Source organism: Triplophysa dalaica, chromosome 10, assembly GCF_015846415.1.
Source record: "Triplophysa dalaica isolate WHDGS20190420 chromosome 10, ASM1584641v1, whole genome shotgun sequence".
NCBI lineage: Eukaryota > Metazoa > Chordata > Actinopteri > Cypriniformes > Nemacheilidae > Triplophysa > Triplophysa dalaica.
Window position 1 is genome coordinate 5,497,113 of NC_079551.1, and position 22,795 is coordinate 5,519,907.

At 36.1% G+C, this 22,795-nt stretch overlaps 3 protein-coding genes across 8 annotated transcripts; 2 read left to right on the plus strand and 1 right to left on the minus strand.

The window, feature by feature from the left end:
• Positions 1-835: 835 nt before the first annotated feature.
• On the plus strand, positions 836-10,951 carry LOC130430345 (uncharacterized). 5 transcript variants are annotated; one of them, XM_056759412.1, is made up of 13 exons: positions 836-970; positions 2,034-2,360; positions 2,436-2,777; positions 2,862-2,987; positions 3,355-3,660; positions 4,166-4,447; positions 5,678-5,977; positions 6,202-6,240; positions 8,045-8,113; positions 8,465-8,539; positions 9,289-9,357; positions 9,752-10,075; positions 10,582-10,951. In XM_056759412.1, the coding sequence occupies exons 1-13, from the start codon at positions 907-909 to the stop codon at positions 10,671-10,673; spliced, it is 2,415 nt and encodes an 804-aa protein (XP_056615390.1). In that variant the 5' UTR covers positions 836-906; the 3' UTR covers positions 10,674-10,951. The 5 variants fall into 5 exon arrangements, with proteins under 5 accessions (XP_056615390.1, XP_056615391.1, XP_056615393.1 ...); XM_056759413.1 differs by having other exon boundaries at positions 9,911-10,075; XM_056759415.1 differs by lacking the exon at positions 10,582-10,951 and having other exon boundaries at positions 9,816-9,962.
• A 1,513-nt stretch (positions 10,952-12,464) lies between these two features.
• On the plus strand, positions 12,465-18,022 carry LOC130429911 (uncharacterized). Its single transcript, XM_056758757.1, has 4 exons — positions 12,465-12,586; positions 16,434-16,775; positions 16,860-16,991; positions 17,730-18,022. The coding sequence occupies exons 1-4, from the start codon at positions 12,523-12,525 to the stop codon at positions 18,020-18,022; spliced, it is 831 nt and encodes a 276-aa protein (XP_056614735.1). The 5' UTR covers positions 12,465-12,522.
• On the minus strand, positions 13,994-22,735 carry LOC130430130 (uncharacterized). 2 transcript variants are annotated; one of them, XM_056759109.1, is made up of 8 exons: positions 22,561-22,735; positions 16,855-16,964; positions 15,867-16,035; positions 15,203-15,449; positions 14,613-14,721; positions 14,492-14,524; positions 14,346-14,414; positions 13,994-14,266 (listed from the first exon to the last, which is right to left on the minus strand). In XM_056759109.1, exons 4-8 carry the CDS (start codon positions 15,346-15,348, stop codon positions 13,994-13,996), a joined length of 630 nt encoding a protein of 209 aa, XP_056615087.1. In that variant the 5' UTR covers positions 15,349-15,449; positions 15,867-16,035; positions 16,855-16,964; positions 22,561-22,735. The 2 variants fall into 2 exon arrangements, with proteins under 2 accessions (XP_056615087.1, XP_056615086.1); XM_056759108.1 differs by having other exon boundaries at positions 15,867-16,582; positions 16,678-16,964.
• Between the last annotated feature and the right edge of the window lie 60 nt (positions 22,736-22,795).

Consider the following 22,795-nt stretch of genomic DNA (forward strand, 5'->3'; position numbering starts at 1 on the left):
TTCAAGTCCAGTAGCAGAAAGTCTAACGTAGCAGAGCAAAAGTCCTTCAGATATTGATTTGAGTCCGATCACTCTCTCTATTTTCCTCTTTGTTTTAATTGCTGGTTCTGCCATGATGATGGTTTGGAGACTTGCGTTGAACTAGATCGCTTCGTCTTATTATTAGCTGTTGGCTAACTTCTCCCAGGCTACAAAAGTGACGTATTATGTTATGGATGTACAAGTTCACTTACTGTGTAAAAACACATACATTTTTTTACTACATTTGTATTTTTCAATCAAGTCAATGGGGGGCAAAATATGTCCAATTATAAGCATTCTTCCAAATATTTTTCTCTGTGTTCATCAGAAAAAATAAATTTATAGAGATTTGGAACAACTTGGATGTGAGTAAATTTTACATTTTGGGTGAAGTGTCTCCGGTGTCTTTCGGGTATGGAGACAATCTTTGGTATAAATCTGAGTTCTAATCTTAGTTTGACATTTGCATGGAAATGCCTGATTGCAGGTTTTATCAAGACTGATGTACAGACGGATGGTGATGTTTTAGCTTTTTCATTTTTGAGTAAAAATACTAATAAACAATCAGCTGAAATAGAAAAACAGATAGAAAAATATTTTTAGAATTGGAAATATCTTCTTATCATCAGCAGAGGGTAAAGTGAGTCATGTGCAATGGCATAAGAATTGTGATAAAGAGATAATGAAATGATCGCTAGATTTCTCTGAATAGAAATGACAAAGTGAAAAGTTACAAGGAACTCATGAATATTTATATTATATGCACCGCCCAGTGAAACAAAAAAAATATGTGAATGTCTATAGAAACTAAAATCTGGTCTGTGCAGTTCTGGAGCAGTTTTATAAACTCTTCTCATCATCATTAAACGGCTACTTGACATTAATATGAAGAAAACTTTTACTATAAATGTGTTGTTTGTTTTGTTTTATCGTCTATTTCATTTGTGGGGTAAGTGCATTATTTCTGTTTATCTTAAACACTTTTTGTTTTAGTTTAACCTCAGTGGCAGCTCATTCAGACTTGATTTAACCACTTTAAGCCACATTGCATTCACATTACTGGATTGTTTTGAATTTATAACCAGAGAGATGTGTCACTTTATCTGCATTCATACAATATACGTAAGAGATATCTAAACTAAAATTTATTTTTTATAAATTTTTATAATAAAGATTTAATAAAACGAGCCGCCAAAATATATATTAAACATCAGTCATAATTTTGCAAATGCTAGCTCAACATCGTCCAGGAACTTTCTCAAGTGTTCGTTAACATTCCAAATTGGAATGTAAGGGAAGTCATATGTTTTTTTTGGAAGCCTAACACTTTACAATGAGTTGCTATTTATATACACTTACTTTATGTATTAGCTAAAATGAACTATCAATGAAGAATATTAATACAGCGTTTATTAAAGTTAGTTTATGTAAATTCAGCATTTACTGATACATTATTAAAATCAAACGTTATCAATGTTAATGCACCATGAATAAACATGAATTAACTCTATTTACATAAATTAACATTAGCAGAGATTAAAAATACTTTAAAACTACATTGTTCATTGTTAGTGTAACAGAAAACACTCAAATTTATGAACCAAACAAAAGGCCCACGATTGGGTAAAACTGTAACTTAAGACTGAAAACTTAAACCAATGACTTCCCTCAAGGGGGAAAAAACAAGAAATACAGGATTAACAAAATTTGAGACTATGCAGGAACTAGACAGGACTAGGAATTCTGGAACAAGGACCAGAGGTAAGTACTGTACATCAACCAGCAAAACGAAACAGCCCAGGACAGGGGCGGGGTTGAGATATGACAGTAGAGCACATGGCCATCATTGCAAACGATGGCCATGTGCTTTCCCACAAAACACATGGGTAGTGTTATTTACTACTGTTAACAAATAACACCTTAATGAAAAGCGCTACCATTTTTTCTCATTGAGAAAAGGAAACTGTCTCATTTATTTTCCAAGTAATGAATTGTCCCTGTTTGTTCTTCAGGTGTGTTTGGTGTTGTTCCAGATGGAGTGAAGTCAGTGTCAGTGATGGAGGGAGATTCTGTCACTTTACACAGTGATGTTACTGACATACAGAGCTATTATCTGACATTGTGGAGGTTTGGAGACGAAGGCTTTACCATAGCTCGAATCAACAGAGATAAGATCATATATAGTGATATTCCAGCATTCAGACACAGAATGGTGTTGGATGATCAGACTGGATCTCTCACCATCACAAACAGCAGAATCAAACACTCTGGACTTTATAAGATGGAGATCAGCAACAGCACCGGGACGTCAGTGAAGAAATTCCGTCTTGAAGTCTATAGTGAGTATTAAACTATAAAACTTGACTTTAAATTTGTGTAGTTATTATTTTTCTATGTGAAATTATTTCTCGTAGATTCGCCACTTTTGATCGAAGCTGAAAAAGGTGAATTAAAGACGGTGTCGGTAACAGAGGGAGATTCTGCCTATCTGATGATGGAAGATGTTGACACACAGAGATATGATCTGATAGTGTGGAGGTTTGGAGATGACGGCATTCTTATACTGAAGGGTGACAGAGAAGACAATAAGACCACATTTACTCATGATGAGATATATGAAGACAGACTGGAGCTGAACTATCAGACCGGATCTCTCACCATCACAGACGCCAGAATCACAGACACTGGACTTTATAAAGTAAAGATCAGCGGTGACAGAAGAGCCGAATACTTGAGATTCATTCTGACTGTCAGTGGTGAGTACATCACTTCAGCATCATATAGTGCTTTCATACTTTATAGTGTTTAAGATCAATGAGCGTGTGTGTTTCTCACTCCAGCATCAGGTATATCTTCAGGTGGTGTAGCAGGTATAGTTATTGTTGTTCTGCTGGCCATGTCTGGAGCTGTCGGTGTGTTTGTGTTTTTCATTCGCCGCAGAACCTCTGAAATAAAAAAACAAAATGGTAAGGATTGTTAACAATCATATTATCTTAAATAGCATGAATTTCCGTCTTAAAATTCACAACACATGTTTGTGTGTCTGTGCGTGTATGAGTGTCTTCATTTTTGTGTGACATCAAAACCCATTACGATTAAAACAATTAAAATAATATTTCTGATCTTGTGCTGTTTAACTTTAGACCGAAGAATTAGAAAACATAAAGATAATCTTGATAAAGTCTGAGACTTGAAAGCAGCTTTACACCATAACAATTTATGGATATTTACAAAGAAAATTGATTGCGCAAATAAAATGCTTATTACACCCGACTCAATGATTCCAGCTGTATTGTGGACTGATCGTGTATTTGTTCCTGTTTTGTTCTTCAGATGTATTTGTTGATAAGTCAGTGTCAGTGAAGACGGGAGATTCTGTCATTCTACACACTGGTGTTAAAGATATACAGAAAGATGATGAGATAACGTGGATGTTTGAAGACACATCAATAGCTAAAATGAAGGGAGATCAAACTATTGAAAATATCGATGAGAGATTCAAAGGCAAACTGAAGCTGAACCCTCAGACTGGATCTCTCATCATCAAAGACACCAAAACTGAACACACTGGACTATACAAAGTAAAGATGACACTTCGAGATCTGACATCAGCCCAGATATTCAGTGTTTCTGAGAGTGGTAAGTAACTGAACACTTTCAATATAGTATTTAGAAAACTCAAACATTAGTTTACTCAAATAGAATATATATAGCTTTATACACAAGTAATTTTCAGTTCTTGATTCTGATTGGTCAATTGCTTTGCTTCATTCCTGATAAACCAACAGGCTAGCCTTCAGTACAGTAACAGGGGAAAACAAATGGGTTTATATAAAAACAGGGTTTAAAAAATATTGAAACACCTAATAAACTAATCAACAGAACTACAAAGGAAACAAACTAAATACAAAATAAAGCTCACAAACTAAAAGTCCCTAAAATGACAAAACATAAGTGACAAACTAACTGTGTGACATATGATGCTATCAGAATCAGTTAACTTCTTACTAAGATTTCACGGACGGTTAACCTTTATATCTGTAAACATGTCAGACTGATGTAAATAATCACTGCACATGAACCTTTAATATTAATATTCACTTGATTGTTTTTGTGTGTATGTATTGTTTTGTGTGTTTGACAGATAAACTGTCTGTGAATGAAGGAGATCCTTTCACTTTAAACTCTGGTCAGACTGAACTAGGAGACAATGTCTTGACATGGAGGTTTAAAGACAAACATATAGTTACAGTCAGTAAACATCAGACATCTGTTTGTGATGAAGAGAGATTCAAAGACAGAGTTCATGTGGATCCTCAAACTGGATCTCTGACCGTCAGAAACAGCAGAACTAAAGACTCTGGACTTTATCAACTACAGATCAGCACAGAGACATCAGAAAGAAAATTCACTGTTACTGTCCGTGGTGAGTAAGCCGAGGTCTTTGAGATCACTGTACATGGGCGACTGCAGGATTTTTACGCAGAGAATCCCCCACCCAATATAGAGCTCTCTCACAAGCAAATACCAAATACTCAAGAAATGCCACAAAAATATTTAATATATATTAAGATAAACCTGCTTATAGCTGTTTGACGAATACTCTCCTCCTCCCTGCATAAGCACCTTCTCGCAGTTCATTAGTTCACAGCTTAAATGCTCAGTAGTGCAAGTCCAGTACGCCGGGTGCCTTCATCGTTCTGCTTCATGCACACACTGCAGTTTCGGAAGTGACAATCACATTTAAATATGGAAGTGAATTCAATAAATTATCATTCCATGTGTATACGGAACAGGTATCACTCCAGCGTTATAAAACGGTCAGTTCTTGTCCTTGATTCTGATTGGCTGAGCGGAGTTCTAAGCCGTTATAAAATACCTGATAACAGCTGACCACACCACAAAGCCTAAATATCATTTTATTTACTTTATTTTATGAAACCTTGCTAAGAATATGGAGTAACTGTTTTATAAAAGCAATAAGCCCCGCGAAGCAGTGGGTTACAGTTTATTTTATAACAGCTAAACTGTAACCCACTGCTTCTTTAGGTTCAGTGCTTTATTAAGTGATGATTGTCACACTGGTAACGCTTTTCAAGCATATTTATCGGCTAAAGACTTTTCTTTAATTTAAAGGAAACTACCGCTGACAGGTGTGCTTTGTTTATTCTCGGAAGACTGTATCACGGAGCATTCCTGTTAAGCGTTGCCATTTTCATTTATTTTTGTTGGTTATTTGTATCTGGCTAATTGTTACTTTAACAGTACGGCTGCAGGCGCCACGGACTGTACAATCCATTAAAGTTGAAATTTAATGTTTGAGCATTTAAAAAATGTTACTGTGTTAATTTATCTCCACATACAAATTACAAATTTCCTTCTAGTAGTTTCTGTTAACCCTGTTGAGTATCATCAGCGTAACAGCGACATCTAAAATAATTAATGGGTTAAAATAGATTTTCATCATAATTGTAATTTTTTTCTGAACAAATGTACTTTTTTACATGAATTAAATACGTACTAAGAAATTCATGGGCAAAACGTTATGTCTCATGAACCCGTCTGTAAATATTGTACATGTTCTTTTAGAAGCTGCACTACTGTAGTTCACTTGTCGTTTCGTTTATTTTAATGTCGGCATTTCTGTTTCTGACAGAGAAAATTAGGAAGGTGTCAGTAATGGAGGGAGAATCTTTCACTCTCAACACCGTGGATGCTTTCATGCAGAGGCCTGATATGATCAAATGGATGTTTGGACACAAGTCTATAGCTGAACTCATTGGAAAAAAACCTGATGTTGTTCTTGATAAAGATGAAAGATTCACAGACAGACTGAAGCTGGACCATCAGACTGGATCTCTCACCGTCACAAACACCAGAACCACAGACTCTGGACTTTACACACTGAAGATCGACTCTGAGGATTCAGAATGGAAATTCAGTGTCACTGTCAGAGGTGAGGAACTCAATTCCAAAGGAAGAAAACTCTCTTTATTGGTTAAAAACACACTTTAACAATAACTGCAACAGTCGCTGCTGGACACTAATTTTCCTTTCCCTGACCATAAAGTCCTCATATTTTTTACAATCATACTTATGAAGTTAATATATCTTGTTTTAAGGTGTTTAAATGTTTTTATTTGACAAGAAGAGAAATATATGTTTAAATTGTTTAAACAGGCCGGCCTCCTTGGGAAAAGCGTCCAGAGCAGAAAGAAGGTGAGATTTATTCCTGCTGTTTGACTGAAACTAATTCAACTCGTGACTTTCAGTGTTTCCTTAACAGATGATTATGCAATAACCTGTTCTATCTAAGTAACACCAGAGGTGTAAAGAGTGCCTGAAACCATACTTGAGTATAAGTACAGATACCATGCAGCGACAATTACTCCATCACAAGTTACCAGTAACCAATTCCAAAATTACTTAAAAAGTAAAAGTCTGATGCTGTGTTCCCACCTAACGCGAATGAAGCGTTAAGCGAGAGTGATTGTCTTGTTAAGTCAATACAAAGACGCGATAGGACATCTACGATCTTTACACAATTGGAGCTAAATATATACACGACAATCGAGCCGTCTGGCAGAAGCCATGTTGTGTCACGCGCGAATGAATCGAGTAAACTCAAAATGTTTACGCGTCCAACTACGTGCGAATAGCGCGATTCATTAACGCAAGTCGCGTTTGGTGGGAACACTGTTTTAGAGTATCTGATTTTAACAGTACTTGAGTATTTGACACGTACTGAATGTAGGCTCAAAGGAGTCGTATGTTTGCCATTCGTTCTGATCGAAATGTACGTATAGCAAGCGAAATAGCTGTGTGCAGAATAACGCTGATTCAACTAGCCAACTTAACAGCTAAAAATATTACTATGATGTACTGCGAGTTTATTTAGGAAACCTTTTTTCAGAATGTGAAGGTAAAACACCTGAACAATCGTGAAGCACAGCTAATACAGCTCATAATATACTGAACTCTTCAGTGTTTCACTGTGCTGGTAACGAAACAGCGCTTCCATGTGGCGTAATGCTGCAACTGCAGTTATGAATGACAATCTGTTGAATGTACGCAGTGTTTTACGACCTTTCATGCATTTAAATGTGACCGAATTTCTGTACTAGTACGTACTAATCGTTAGCACTGTACTGAATAAATACTCTCCCGCACATTATCAGTGATCGTGGGCGGGAGATTGCTGTTATTGGCGGGAGAGAGGCGTTTATGTGGGTAAAGTAGAGACTTTGGCAACTATCTTTTGTAGATCATCTTTTTTCCTCTCCACTTGTGTGCACTAGCTTCGTTTCTTTATTTCCCTGCGACTTTAACTTCGTTTTGCAGTGTATGTACCACAAAGTGACGAAGCGTTAACTTTCTGTAGATAGTGTCAAACTCGTCTCGCGCATATACGATCCTAATGGAATGGTCCACTCTAATCTATAATGGGGGGAGTCCCTTCGTAAAGATGTAATAACCTAAAACGTTAACAGGGATATCCCTACTCTTTTGATGATGACTTGGGGATCTACTTGGCTGATGAAATTGCTTATCGGTTAAGTTTACCCCTTCCTTTTGGAGGCCCCTTGTAGATCGAGCCCCCAGGCGATTGCCTACCTTTTACGTATGTACTGTAACTAATTAATTACATTTAATGGAATAAATGGACACAGAGGCAGCATTTCCATCCATTGACCACAAGATGGCGATAGTGTGCACCATTTTGAAAAGCTTCGAGTAATGAACCATGTAATGATTTACATTTACATTTAGTCATTTGGCAGACAGTGCACTTATTACAGGGACAATCCCCCTGGAGCAACATGGAGTAAGTGTCTTGCTCAAGGACACACTGGTGGTGGCTGCTGGGATCGAACCAGTAACCTTTGATTTATCAGTTCAGTGGTTTAACACACTAGACCACCATCTCTAATGATACACTTGATGTGAAAGCTTGAGTGCTTCACAAAGCTTCATTTCACCATGAGTAATTTTAACTCACTACTGTGATCATGTTTTCTTTCAGAATCCACAGAAAATACACCAGAAGAGTCAAAGCTGCTAGACTCACCCATCAGAGAGGAGGAGCAGACAGGTTAGACCACATTTCTGTTGCATTCTGCCGTGATAGATTATCTGTAGTCTTAATAGACTTTTCTATTCATTCAGTATGTATGCCTAGGTGCTACATCAACACTCACAAATGAAAAACTGGTCATTTTTATTGATGTGAAGCGATGTTTTTACATGAAACAAAAAATAAATGGACACAGAGGCATCATTTCCACCCTTTGACCACAAGATGGTGATAGTGTGCACAGTTTTGAAAAGCTTTGAGTAATGAACCATGTAACGACACACTTGATCTGAAAGCCTCAGTGCTTCACAAAGCTTAATTTCACCATCACTTATTTTAACTCACTACTGTGATCATGTTTTCTTTCAGAATCCACAGAAAATACACCAGAAGAGTCAAAGCTGCTAACAAGTCAAGACTTATCCATCAGAGAGGAGCAGACAGGTCAGAACACATTTCTGTTGCATTTTGCCGTGATAGATTATCTGTAGTCTTAAAAAGACTTCATTTATTCATGCAGTATGTATGCCTAAGTGCTACATCAACACTCACGAATGAAAAACTGGTTATTTTTATCGATGTGAAGCGATGTTGTAAAAGCCATTTAGGCATTTGTTGTTTATGGTGTGTCCAGTAGGGGTCATCATAGCCTAATTGAGAGCACCATATAGTTGGGAACCTTCCCTCAGGTGGCAGGTGTAGCTGGGGGGGAGGTGAAAACAGTTTTTGACCGCTACGTTAGGCCTTAGTACCACAAACAGTAAGTCTTTGGAAAGGTAAAAGACTAGTAGATTTATTGACTGTTGTATGGATCTTGCTTGCACCAACATGAAGATCAGTTACTGTCAAATAAATCTAAAAGCATGAGCATTCTAACAACTTGTGTGGACATTCTATTTACAAGCAAGTCAAGCGTGGGTGTACTAAATCAAAGCACCGTCCAGCATCCCTCAGCTGCCTCAAGCAAGACACAGAGGCTTCACATATGTATTTATATAAAACAAAAAATAAATGGACACAGAGGCAGCATTTCCTCCCTTTGACCACAAGGTGGCGATAGTGTGCACCGTTGAGAAAGTTTCGAGTAATGAATCATGTAACAACACACTTGATGGAAGAGGCTCAGTGCTTCACAAAGCTTTATTTCACCATCACTAATTTTACCTCACTACTACGAACATGTTTTCTTTCAGAATCCACAGAAAATACACCAGAAGAGTCAAAGCTGCAAGACTCACCCATCAGAGCAGAGGTGAAGACAGGTTAGAGCACATTTCTGTTGCATTTTGCCTTGATGGATTATCTGTAGTCTTAAAAAAGTTTTCAACTGAAAAAAAATTCTGTCATGTCTTTCAAACCACAGATTATCTCTTCTGTCCTGCACAAAACGAGACATCTCACAAAAAATCATCTTCTTGACGAATTTTGAAAGTATATTTGCAGTCAAGTTTAGGGATTGGGAACATTGAAAATATTATTCAAATTAAAATGTGTTTAAAGTCTTCTGCTCTGTGCTCTAAAGTAATTTATTAACAGTGTTTCCTTTAGCCTTTTATGTCCCATAAACCAAACTGAAAACTATAGTTTTATCTACACAATCTTCAAAATTATTCTTCTCAAGTTAATTCATCTAGTTATATCATTTAATGTCCGCAGTTGTGATTCATACATGGAAAGCTAAGTGGGTGTCACTGACAGAGGGAGGATTGTTTCTTATCAGCACTAGGGATGTTTTCACAAAGAGGCCTGATATGAACATGAAGTGGATGTTTAACAACATTTGTATTGCTGAACTCACTGGAAATACACCTGCAGCTGCTGCTGATGTTGATAAAGATGACAGATTCACAGACAGACTGGAGCTGGACCCTAAGAATGGATCTCTCACCGTCACAAACAGCAGAACCACAGATTCTGGACGCTACACACTGAAGATCGGCTCTGAGGATTCAGAATGGGAATATATTGTCAATGTCAAAGGTGAGTAACTCAATTCCAAAGGAAGAAAACTATTTATTAGTTTAAAACACTTTTTCACAATAACTGCAACTTTAACATTGACATGGTAAAAGCCACTGGTGCATTTTTTCTTGCATTATCATAATACATGAATATAAAAACATGTTGGACAGTTGCTAATTTTTCGTACCCCTAAAAACTCTTAACATATTTTACAGCTATGCTTCTCATTTTCATCTTGTTTTAAGGATGTTAAGATCTTTCATATTTAACAAGACAGGTAGAAGAAAATGTTGTTGCAGAGAGCATCAGAAGACTTAAAATATAATGTAAATAAAGATAAAATACAAATGCACTGCACTTGTTGTACTCTTTCAGTGTATTTGAAACAGGGAAACTTGAAGGTTTTGTAAGACATAAGTTGAAATTCATATGGGGTGAATAAACAATCACAGGATTCTTGTTTTTTGGAGAACTATTCCTTTAAACACTTTCTCTTTACATATTTTTTTTTCTCTGTTTCCTAGTGCTTACAAATACCGAAGGGAATGATTTAGAGGTGGCACACACATCTTTGAATGAATCACGTGCTTTGTTGCGGAAGAAAAGGAGGAGATGAGTCTGCAAGAACATCCTGTATATAAACACCAATGATCTTTTTTATTGAATGAAAATAATTTTGAAAATATCCAATAAGCAATCAACAATTTGTGTTTTAAATTCATTTTATATTGAATGTGATCTCGAGTTAAAGTGACTCTGTGTTCATATGGACTTTGATTATAAAGTTTGGTCCACATTACAGCTTCATCGAAGAACTTGTGTTAATGAAATTATGATCTTAAGTATTTTTAGAGAACAAACAGAACATATAAGTGTTTGTAACATTGTTGTGTATAGATTACCTTAGTTAAGATGTAAAGATTATTAGTGATCTTTAATAAAATAGAAACGCCTGTTCTGGACACAACAGCATTCACCATCAGTGTTTCTCATTATTCTCATTACCAGTAAATATTTAATGAAACATGTTTCAGTGAATTAATCTACATATGTTTATATTATTTAAATTATTATGTCTAGATCATTTATGGGTGCAAAAATGATGTTAAATCAGGATTAGCATTTAGATCAATGCAGAAAAGGGTTTTTGTTAAAACTAAAGAGGTCTGGCTGGTGTGTTTTCAGTTCGATGTTTGTCCAGTTTATCCAGTGATCTGAAATCAACAAAACAAAACACGAGGAAACATTACTAGAGAAATACAGATCAGTGTCACAAGTTTAATTTTTTCAGCAAACACGATGATCAGCTTCAGTTAATCTTATAGTTTCTGTGAGAAAGTGATGTTAAATATCTGTCATCATTTAATCACCCTCAGACCTAATTAACCTGTATACTATTCTTTGTTCTGCTAAACAAAAAGAAGATATTTGGAAGAATGTCAGTAACTAAAAAAATCTCGTCCACCATTTACTCCCATTGAATTAATTTTCCCTATTATGGCAGTAAATGAGAAATGAGATCTGTTTAAACAGACTTTAAATAGTGCTCTGTTCCTTGCTAATCTCTACTCTGGTGGTGTTTCAAAACACATTTGACCAGCATTATGGATGGACATTTTCAGACGAAACCTAAGATATTAAATGTCAGAGAATGTATTACAGTCATCATTTACTATATGAGTCATGTTTATATTTACAAATACTCCCATAGTAGGAAACGTACTTCGTATATTTTTTTTATATAACATTTCTTGGGCACTTTTGACTACCATTGTATTCTTTCCTACTATGTGAGTCAATGGGGGGCAAAGTATGTCTGGTTAGAAGCATTCTTCCAAATATCTTTCACTGTGTTTATCAGATCAAAGAAATTTATACAGATTTTGAACAACTCGGATGTGAGTAAATGAAGACAGAATTCTCATTTGTCGGTGAAGTTTCCCTTTAAACCACCAAATATTGACATCTGACCAGTATGGTGAAAATCTTTGGTAAAAATCTGAGTTCTTCATCTAAGTTTGACATTTGCATGGAATTGCCTTATTGCAGGTTTTATCAAGATGGATGTACAGATGGATGGTGATGTTTTAGCTTTTCCATTTTTGAGTGAACATACTAATAAACAATAAGCTGAAATAGAAAAACAGATAGAAAAATATCTTTAGAATTGGAAATATCTTCTTATCATCAGCTGAGGTTAAAGTGAGTCATGGGCATAAGAATTGTGATAAAGAGATATTGAAATGATCGCTTGATTTCTCTGAAAAGAAATGATAACGTGAAAAGTTACAAGGAACTCATGAGTATTTATATTATATGCACCGCCCAGTGAAACCAAAAAAATATGTATGTGAATGCCTATAGAAACTAATCTGGTCGGTGTTGTTCTGGATCACTGTTGTGAGAGGCAATGAGCAGTTTTATAAACTCTTCTCATCATCATTAAACGGCTACTTGACATTAATATGAAGAACACTTTTACTATAAATGTGTTGTTTGTTTTGTTTTATCGTCTATTTCATTTGTGGGGTAAGTGCATTATTTCTGTTTATCTTAAACACTTTTTTTTTGTTTAACCTGAGTGGCGGCTCATTCAGACTTGGTTTAACCACTTTAAGCCACATTGCATTCATATAACTGGATTGTTTTGAATTTATAACCAGAGAGATGTATCACATTTTTCTGCATTCATACAATATACATACGAGATATCCAAGCTAGAATTTATCTTTTTAATATTTTTTTTATAATAAAGTTTTAAATAAAACGAGACACCAAAATATATATTACACATCAGTCATAATTTTGCAAATCCTAGCTCAACATATCATCCATGAACTCTTACTTTTATGTGCTCAAATGTTTCTCAAGTGTTCATTAACCTTTCATTATTTTTTTTGGAAGCCTAACACTTTACAATGAGGTGCTATTTGTTTTCAATTAGTTTATGCTTTAGCTAAAATGAAATAGCAATGAAGAATATTAATAAAGCATTTATTAACATTAGTTCATGTAAATTCAGCATTTACTGATACATTATTAAAATCAAATGTTATCACTGTTAAAGCACTATGAATAAACATGAATTAACTCTATTTACATAAACTAACATTTGCAGAGATTAAAAATACTGAAAAACTACATTGTTCATTGTTAGTGTAACAGAAAAACTCAAATTTTATGAAACAAACAAACGGCCCACGATGGGGTAAAACCAGTGGTGTAGTCTACGTGATACGCAGGTATACGCCGTATACCCAGTAGGAAAGTCAAAGGATTTCCGTATACCCTCTTAAAAAGGGGTATACGTAACAACATCTTTTTGTGACAGAACTTTCATTCACAAATTCACCCCGTCTGTGTTGCGATTGCAAATCACTAACGTTTTCGGACCATTGGGGCTTCCGTCAATAGCATCTGGCTGCAGACGAGATGCACTCTCAGCCGCACATGCGCACTCGTCACATGCACTCTCAGCCGCACATGCGCACTCGTCACATGCACTCTCAGCCGCGCATGCGCACTCGTCACATGCACGCGCTGACGTATTTCACGAGGTGAACTGTAATATTCTATTAATAAAATGTTAAGGTTACTGCTTTTTAAGAGTACCGTGAATACTGGTGGTTCGGGACAAGGCCTGGTATTTATTATAATTATAGCTGAAATACATTAATGAATATCTACACTAATAATGAAAATACATTACTAAATAAAACCTTTTCTTGTACACCTATTCTTCTGGCCTAAAATTATAAACAAACACACATATATACACAAATGGTTCATTCTACAATAAACAGGTGCTTGTTAATCAATGGTTTAATGAAACAGTTTTATTATATAGACATACATAAAGAGCAGGACAGGTCATATGTGGCATTGTGAAAAAATGTAACATAAAATCAACCCAAAACAAAAAATGGACAACCCTGTTCAATTTTGTACTCTACAAAAGACTCTAAGGTGCATTTTGTCCACCACATTTTCTAAAAATGTATGCATGTCCTGCATAAAAGTAAAAACAAACATCAGAGGCTCTACACTATCATGTTCTATGACATCTATAGTGAAGAACTGTTCCAAGGCCTCTGCAGCTTCATCATCCCCCATGCACATTATGAGTGGAAGCTGAACTGAGCCAAGAAGATCCCCAGAGTTCTCCAAGCACCACTGACTGGCAGTTTTAAGATCCGTCATGACACGCTCCTAAGAAACAACAATGCAGGAGATGATAAATAAAAATATGCTGAACAATAATGGCTACAACCTCTCTAACAAAACCTACTTTTCGTGGAGACTGAACCACCTGCTTCTCCGATGCATACTCACAGTTGAATAGAATGGTTTCATCTACCTAAAAAGCAAATATACATTTTTGTTACCTTTACAACTACCTTTTTAAGGTTGCTGGTACTTTTCCTGAGGAGTTACCTGAGAAGTTACCTGTCCGTCAAAAGGCTCTTCCTGTTAGGGGAGAAAATACAGCACAAGTTTACCAAGTTAGTCATGACAACATGCCATTTTTAACCTTATGATTAGTATATGCTTTTACCTGAGAGATTTCTTCCACCTTCCTTTTTTGCAACCTATATACAGGCTGCTGATCACCACTAAGGAAGGCTTTGGACTCCTCAGTATAGTGAGCAAACAATTTTCCATGCCTGGAAAATAGTGATTGAATTTTAAGATTAATCCTTTCTCATAAAAGCTTTAAATATTCAAAATACAAACAATTCCACACATTGTCTAAAAAATAACTATAAAGTGCAGGTCACCTACAAACTTTCCTGTGAGTTGTCCAGCAACGCTACAAAATTAATTTAGATAACGTTAGTTCTTCAATAAATTACTGTATGAAGAACAGGTATCGTTACCCAAGTATCATAGATGCGATATATCTACCATTAATTATAAGGATTAAGTTAGGTTTCGAAAACATTATCTTAGATGTAAAAGTATTGTTTTAATATATATCTAATACTGTATGAATGAAATCAATATACTTACAACATTCGTCTGATAATGTTAAAGAACGTTTTCGATTACATTTGTCAAATAATTCATAATAACACTTTTACTTCGACTTAATCTTGTTTGAGAATAAATAAATAGATAAATTGAATATTTAATAAATATACTTACAATTGGCCTGTAGGTGCATTTAATTCACACACGTGTCTGACAGTTTGATGTAATGCGCATGCGCGGCTGAGACTGCATGTGTCGGAGTGCGCATGCGCCGCTGACAGTGCATGTGTCGGAGTGCGCATGCGCCGCTGACAGTGCATCTAGCCTGAGAGTGCATCTGGTCTGCAGCCAGACCCTTCTCCCCATGATAGTTCCTTAGGTTGTTTGCATGTGACGTCACTGGACTGCGTGAAGGAATTCACTATCACAAACAAGAAAAAGTTGAAAACAACAAAAGACAGACATACAAATGCTCCACACACACAATAGGCATACATACTTACACACATTGACATAGACGAACACACGCAAACACACTCGCACACACGCACAGTGAAAGCACACATTTGAGATAAAGGAGAGCGAACCACAGGTCAAATATTAAATGGACTATAAATTCTTATATGCAATATTATTTATGTGTAACTTCTAAATTCTAAAGCAGCCACCCCGGCCAGACAAATAGTGCAAAACAATATGCAAACGGTGGCGAGGAACCCAAAACTCCAATCGAGAAAAAAAAACCTCGGGAGAACCCAGCCCCAACCAGGGGGTTCCAGTTCCCCTCAGGTCAACAGTGATTGCACAACAAGGCTAAATAAAAAATAAATAAACTTACTAATAAAGTAAATTATAGATTTAAGATTAGCATTTGAAGTGTTGTAGAAAAATCGTGTCAAGTTGCTGCGTCCTTTATCCAGCTCTATCATCTCAGCTCTTGTCAGGTCCCCGCTTCCCATTCTTAGCTCTGCCATCAGGTCTGGGCATGAACTGCATCCTGCGGTAACCTTGGAACAAAGAGACAAGACTGGCTGAGAGTAGAGCTTGTCCTCCTCCAGAGAAGTTCATTATAAACTGTACAATATTTTTAATGACTGAAATTTTGTAGTTTGGGTTATTAAACATAGGTATTTTTAGTTTGTGATTGTGAATTCCTATTGCTTTGAATAGAAATATGAAGCATGAAATTATGTCACTATGTCAAAGTACTTGCATATGCTGACAAATATTGCTCTGCTACTACTGCCTCTTAATCAACACTTTACTGTGTAACTGTTCAAGCTGCATGTGTGTAATATGCTCCGTGTGAATCTACACTGTAGATCAACTGTAACACCGTGATTCTGTTGACACGAAAAGTATTATTTAGTAGTTGAGTTTCTGTATGTGAAATTGTTTCTTGTAGATTCTCCACATGTGATCGATGCGGAAAAATGTGAATTAAAGACGGTGTCGGTAACAGAAGGAGATCCTGCCTATCTGATGATGGAAGATGTTGACACACAGAGATATGATCTGATAGTGTGGAGGTTTGGAGATGACGGCATTCTTATACTGAAGGGTGACAGAGAAGACAATAAGACCACATTTACTCATGATGAGATATATGAAGACAGACTGGAGCTGAACTATCAGACCGGATCTCTCACCATCACAGACGCCAGAATCACAGACACTGGACTTTATAAAGTAAAGATCAGCGGTGACAGAAGAGCCGAATACTTGAGATTCATTCTGACTGTCAGTGGTGAGTACATCACTTCAGCATCATATAGTGCTTTCATACTTTATAGTGTTTAAGATCATTGACTGTGTGTGTTTCTCACTCCAGCATCAGGTATATCTTCAGGTGGTGTAGCAGGTATAGTTATTGTTGTTCTGCTGGTCGTGTCTGGAGCTGTCGGTGTATTTGTGTTTTTCCATCATCGCCGAATCTCTGAAAAAAAAAAAAAAAAAACGGTAAGTAGTGGAAAAGGGATATTTTATTCTCTATAATACACAACACATCAGTGTCACCAGCATGTGCAGAACGTTTGTGTTTCCTTTTGTGTGTGTATGTGTTTATATTACTGTGACTGTGGTTTCCGTGCATCCATTTAGACTTCAAACACCGTTACAATAAAATATTATTCATATTTCTGATCTTGTGCTGTTCTGCTTTAAACCAAAGAATAAGAAAACAAAGATGATCACAAAACTTCACACAAAAACAATATATGAATATTTACAATAAAAGAGACTCTAGAAATTAAAAAGTTAATTTGACCCGACTCAATTCCAGCTGTATTGGTGCACTGAACGTGTATTTATTCCTGTTTTGTCCTTCAGATTCATTAATTGATAAGTCAGTGTCAGTGAAGCTGGGAGATTCTGTCATTCTACAAACTGATGTTAAAGAAATAAAGGAAAATTATTTAATGGATTTAAGGGCATATATATATAGCTAAAATGTGGGGTGATAAAACCTTCGAAAATATCGATGAGAGATTCAGACTCATCATCAAAGACACCAAAACTAAACACACTGGACTATACAAAGTAAAGATGAGACTTCAAGATGTGACATCATCCCAGATGATCAATATATATAACAATAAATACACTTTTCACTGATCATTCTACATCATGTAGCTATAGGCCTATTATCTTCACACTCACTTGAATGTTTTTATGTGTCTGTATTGCTTTGTGTGTTTGACAGATAAACTGTCTGTGAATGAAGGAGATTCTTTCACTTTAAGCTCTGGTCACACTGAACTAGAAGGCAAAGTCATGACATGGAGGTTTAAAGACAAACATACTACAGTTACAGTCAGTGAACATCAGACATCTGTTTGTGATGATGAGAGATTCAAAGACAGAGTTCATGTGGATCCTCAAACTGGATCTCTGACCGTCACAAACAGCAGAACTAAAGACTCTGGACTTTATCAACTACAGATCAGCACAGAGAAATCAGAAAGAAAATTCACTGTTACTGTCCATGGTGAGTGAGCCGAGGTCTTTGAGATTAGAGTACAATAAATCAAAGTTATAATTTATAGTTTGAGCATTTAAAATTTTTTAAACTGTGTTAATTCCTCTCCACATACAAATTAAGATTTTCCTTATTGTATCAAATGTTTACATTTATACTAGTGGTGGGCATAAATTATTTTTTTTTAGATTAAAATGGCTCATTTGAACTCTGCCGAAGGCATTCAGAATATGTGTTCTACCCAAATAATGACTAAAAGTAAGTCTTTGAGAACGGGTTTCTGAAGCCAGGTGGCGCATTAGACCAGGGGCTCATCTCCTGTTTACAAAATGCATCACAGACTGCTTGAGAAAGCTGTTCTACTATTATAATTTGAAAAACGTCCAGAGCAGATAGAAGGTGAGATTTATTCCTGCTGTTTGACTGAACCTATTCGACTCGTGACTTTCAGTGTTTCCTTAACAGATGATTATGCAATAACCTGTTCTATCTAAGTAACACCAGAGGTTTAAAGAGGGTTAAAGATGTTTTTGAAGGTTAAAACCATGCGGACGTCCTAAGTAGACCTCATACAGTATAAAACACTAAACAAGCCCAGTTCATCACACCTTTAAGTAAAATTACGAAAGTCAAAGCATTTTTGCACTGGACATGCTGGTTTTGGCCTTATCGCCGGCTGCAGTCATGTTCTCTTCTCAGAAACCACCAGTTATCTCAACTACCTGATACTGCACCCACATTCACATAAAGAATCCATGTTGACAAGTTTCAGTAAGAAAGGGCAAAAATGCACAAGATAGTGTGTTCAATGCCCTGATAATGGTAATATTGCTTCTTCTGTAGCAGAAATAAAATGTAATGTCTAACTGCATTAGTCATTACGAATGTAGTGGAGTGAAGAATCATATACTTATTCAAAAATGTAGTCAAGTAGAGAGGAAAAGTTGCTAATATAGTAGCACACACACATTTTCACTGGTGATGTGATGTTTGACACCACTTGTATTACAAAATGAAACCGCTCACAGTGAAGCACTGTACCGGACCTTGATAAATTTGCCATAACCATGCGATCTGTCACATCCAAAGCTTCATTTTTAGAAACAATCGCGTGACTGCTTCGTAATCCAATGAAAACCCCTTGACCACATGATGGCGAAAGTGTGCACTGTGTGCACATTTTGCCCTGATAGATTATCTGTAGTCTTATAAATTCTGTCATGTCTTTCAAACCACATCTGAACCTCTTCTGTCCAGCACAAAAGGAAACGCCTAGCAAAAACTCACTCAAGAGTCACTGATGCATTTTACCTTGTATGGGGTGAATAAATAAATCACAGGCTTTGTTTTTTTGTAGAACTATTCCTTTAAAAACCCCATTTAATTTTCGTTTAACATATGTCGTTTTTTCTCCGTTTCTAGTGCTTTCTAAAAAAAACAAAGGGAATGATTCAGAGGCGGCACACACACGGACTGAATCACATCCTTTGTTGCCTATTGTGATAAGGAGGAATACAAGAACATTGTATGCTGAATGTGAAACTGAAACCCAGAATGTGATGTGAAGTTAAAGTGACTCTGAGATTCTATGTTCATATGTTCACGAGTACAGTTTAGTCTCAAAACAGACTGATTATAAAGTTTGGTCCACATTACAGCTTCATCCAAGAACCGCCCATTCAATGACATGTAAACAACCAACCAATTTGCTTATTTACACAACATTTACATTCATGTGACAGACCTTCATTCAGCAAAGTGTTCTCTGAGAGTGCTTGTACAGAAAATGACAAGTGCCACACTTTGTTTAACAGAAATACTGTCCAGAAGTTATGAGAAATAACTTAAAACAAAGTGAAATAATTTTGCATGATCTAGAGCAGGGTTCCTCAAATCTTACCCTGGAGGGCCGGAGCACTGCAGAGTTTAGCTGTCAGGGTTAGACAAGAAGAGAACCCAAATGCAGGCAGACAGATGGTTTAGGGGTTAACACGGGTATTTATTTTAACACAGAACACTACAAAACAGGCAAAACAAAACCCACAATGGGTAAAAAAAGACTGGATAATATTAAACTCAAAACAAGGACACTGACTCACTAGACTAGAAAATAAACACTGGATACAAACACTAAACTAACACTTATTGACAATGAAACAGGAACAAAGAACAAGGTCTAAGGATACACATTCAGGAACAGCAAATCTAATATATGACACAGCAAATCTAATATATGACACAGCAAATCTAATATATGACAAAGCAAATCTAATATATGACACAGCAAATCTAATATATGACACAGCAAATCTAATATATGACACAGCCAAGGGAGACCATACAGGTATATCCACAAGGTAAGACGTACAATGAACCAGACAGGACAATGAACACGAGGATGTTTTAAAGGAGAGAAACAAGAGGGAACAGGTGCAAGGGATTACACTCAAGGAAAGCTAATCAACACAAACTAGGACACAGGAGGGTAGGAACGATGACACGACTCGGGGAGAGTATGGAAGGCCACAAGGTCAAAAACATCTCTCCCCACATGAAAGAAAAGGATTCTGTACGATTCCACCTCTAAACCAAGAAATACCTGACAAGGAGAGGTGAAACCATGACATTAGCTCCAGCCCTGATCAAACACACCTGAGCAAGCTGATCAAGTTGTACAGTATCACTAGAAAATCACAGGTATGCAGGTTTGATCAGGGCTGGAGCTAAACTCTGCAGTGCTCCGGCCCTCCAGGGTAAGATTTGAGGAACCCTGATCTAGAGTGTTCAGAAGGACCTTTAGCCCCTTATGTATGAACAGAAAAAACAATGATGATTTGAAAGATATTGACACATTAACTGGAAATGTACTCGATTGTGATCTGCCGTCTTCTTACTGTCTGATATTTTCTGCCTTCTAGTGGACAAACAATATTCCAGATTTTCAGTCTTTAAATAGCCTACAGCTGTTGTAAAGGTGTGTAGTTTTACATCTAAATTGAGTTTTAACTCATGTAACCAAATATTGTCTATTGTGAATTTAAATCAACGTTGTCTTGTAAAATAGCCTGTGCCTGTACTATCTTTAAATTGTGTTAATGAAATTATGATCTTAAGTATTTTTAGAGAACAAACTGAACATATAAGTGTTTGTAATATTGTTGGGTATAGATTTCCTTAGTTGAGATGTAAAGATTATTAGTGATCTTTAATAAAATAGAGACGCATGTTCTGGACACAACAGCATTCATCATCAGTGTTTCGCATGATTCTCATTTACCAGTTATATTTAGTGAAACATGTTTCAGTGAAATAATTAACATATCCAGTATTGCAGGTTTTGTCAAGACGGATGTACAGACGGATGGTGATGTTTTACCTTTTCCATTTTTGAGTAAACATACCGAAAAACAGTCAGCAGAAATAGAAAAACAGATAGAAAATATCTTGAGAATTGAAAATATGTTCTAATAGCATCAGCTGAGGGTAAAGTGAGTCATGGGCCATGGCATAAGAATTGTGATGAAAAGATATTGAAACGATCGCTAGATTGCTCTGAATAGAAATGATAACGTGAAAAGTTACAAGGAACTCATGAATATTTATATTATATGCACCGCCCTGTGAAAAAAAAAATATGTATGTGAATGCCTATAGAAACTAATCTGCTCGGTGTTGTTCTGGATCACTGTTGTGAGAGGCAATGAGCAGTTTTATAAACTCTTCTCATCATCATTAAACGGCTACTTTACATTAATATGAAGAAAACTTTTACTTTAAATGTGTTGTTTGTTTTGTTTTATCGTCTATTTCATGTGTGGAGTAAGTGCATTATTCTGTTTATCTTAACCTGGGTGGCAGCTCATTTAGACTTGGTTTAACCACTTTAAGCCACATTGCATTAACATAACTGGATTGTTTTGAATTTATAACCAGAGAGATGTATCACGTTTTTACAATATACATACGAGATATCCAATCTAGAATTTATCTTTTTAATAATATTTTTATAATAAAGACACCAAAATATATATTACACATCAGTCGTCATTTTGCAAATCCTAGCTCAACATATCATCCATGAACTCTTACTTTTATGTGTTCAAATGTTTCTCAAGTATTCATTAACCTTTCATTAAGTTTTTTTGGAAGCCTAACACTTTACAATGAGGTTCTATTTGTTTTCAATTTGTTTATGCATAGCTAAAATGATCTAACAATGAAGAATATTAATGCAGCATTTATTAACATTAGTTCATGTAAATTAAGCATTTACGGCTCCATTATTAAAATCAAATGTTATCACTGTTAAAGCTCCATGAATAAACATGATTTAACTCTATTTACATAAATTAACATTAGCAGAGATTAAAAATTCTGAAAAACTACATTGTTCATTGTTAGTGTAACAGAAAAAACTCAAATTTTATGAAACAAACAAAAGGCCCACGATATGGTAAAACTGTAACTTAACACTGAAAACTTAAACCAATGACTTCCCACAAGGGGAAAAAACAAGAAAAACAGGATTAACAAAATTTGAGACTATGCACTATACCTCGCAAAATGATGTTCTGAATTAAGCGGTCGCTCTGCATTTATAAGCGTGTGCATGACGTAGAGAGCGTAGAAAGGATCCTGTTGACCAGGTGTATGATAATTACGCGCACATCCCCAAACCCCAAGTTGCAAAGTATGCAAAGTAATATTTTTGGACATCTTCGAACGCCATAAATCCGTGGCACTATCCCTTCAGCAAAGAGCCCCATATGCTCCGCCCAAAATACTTACCT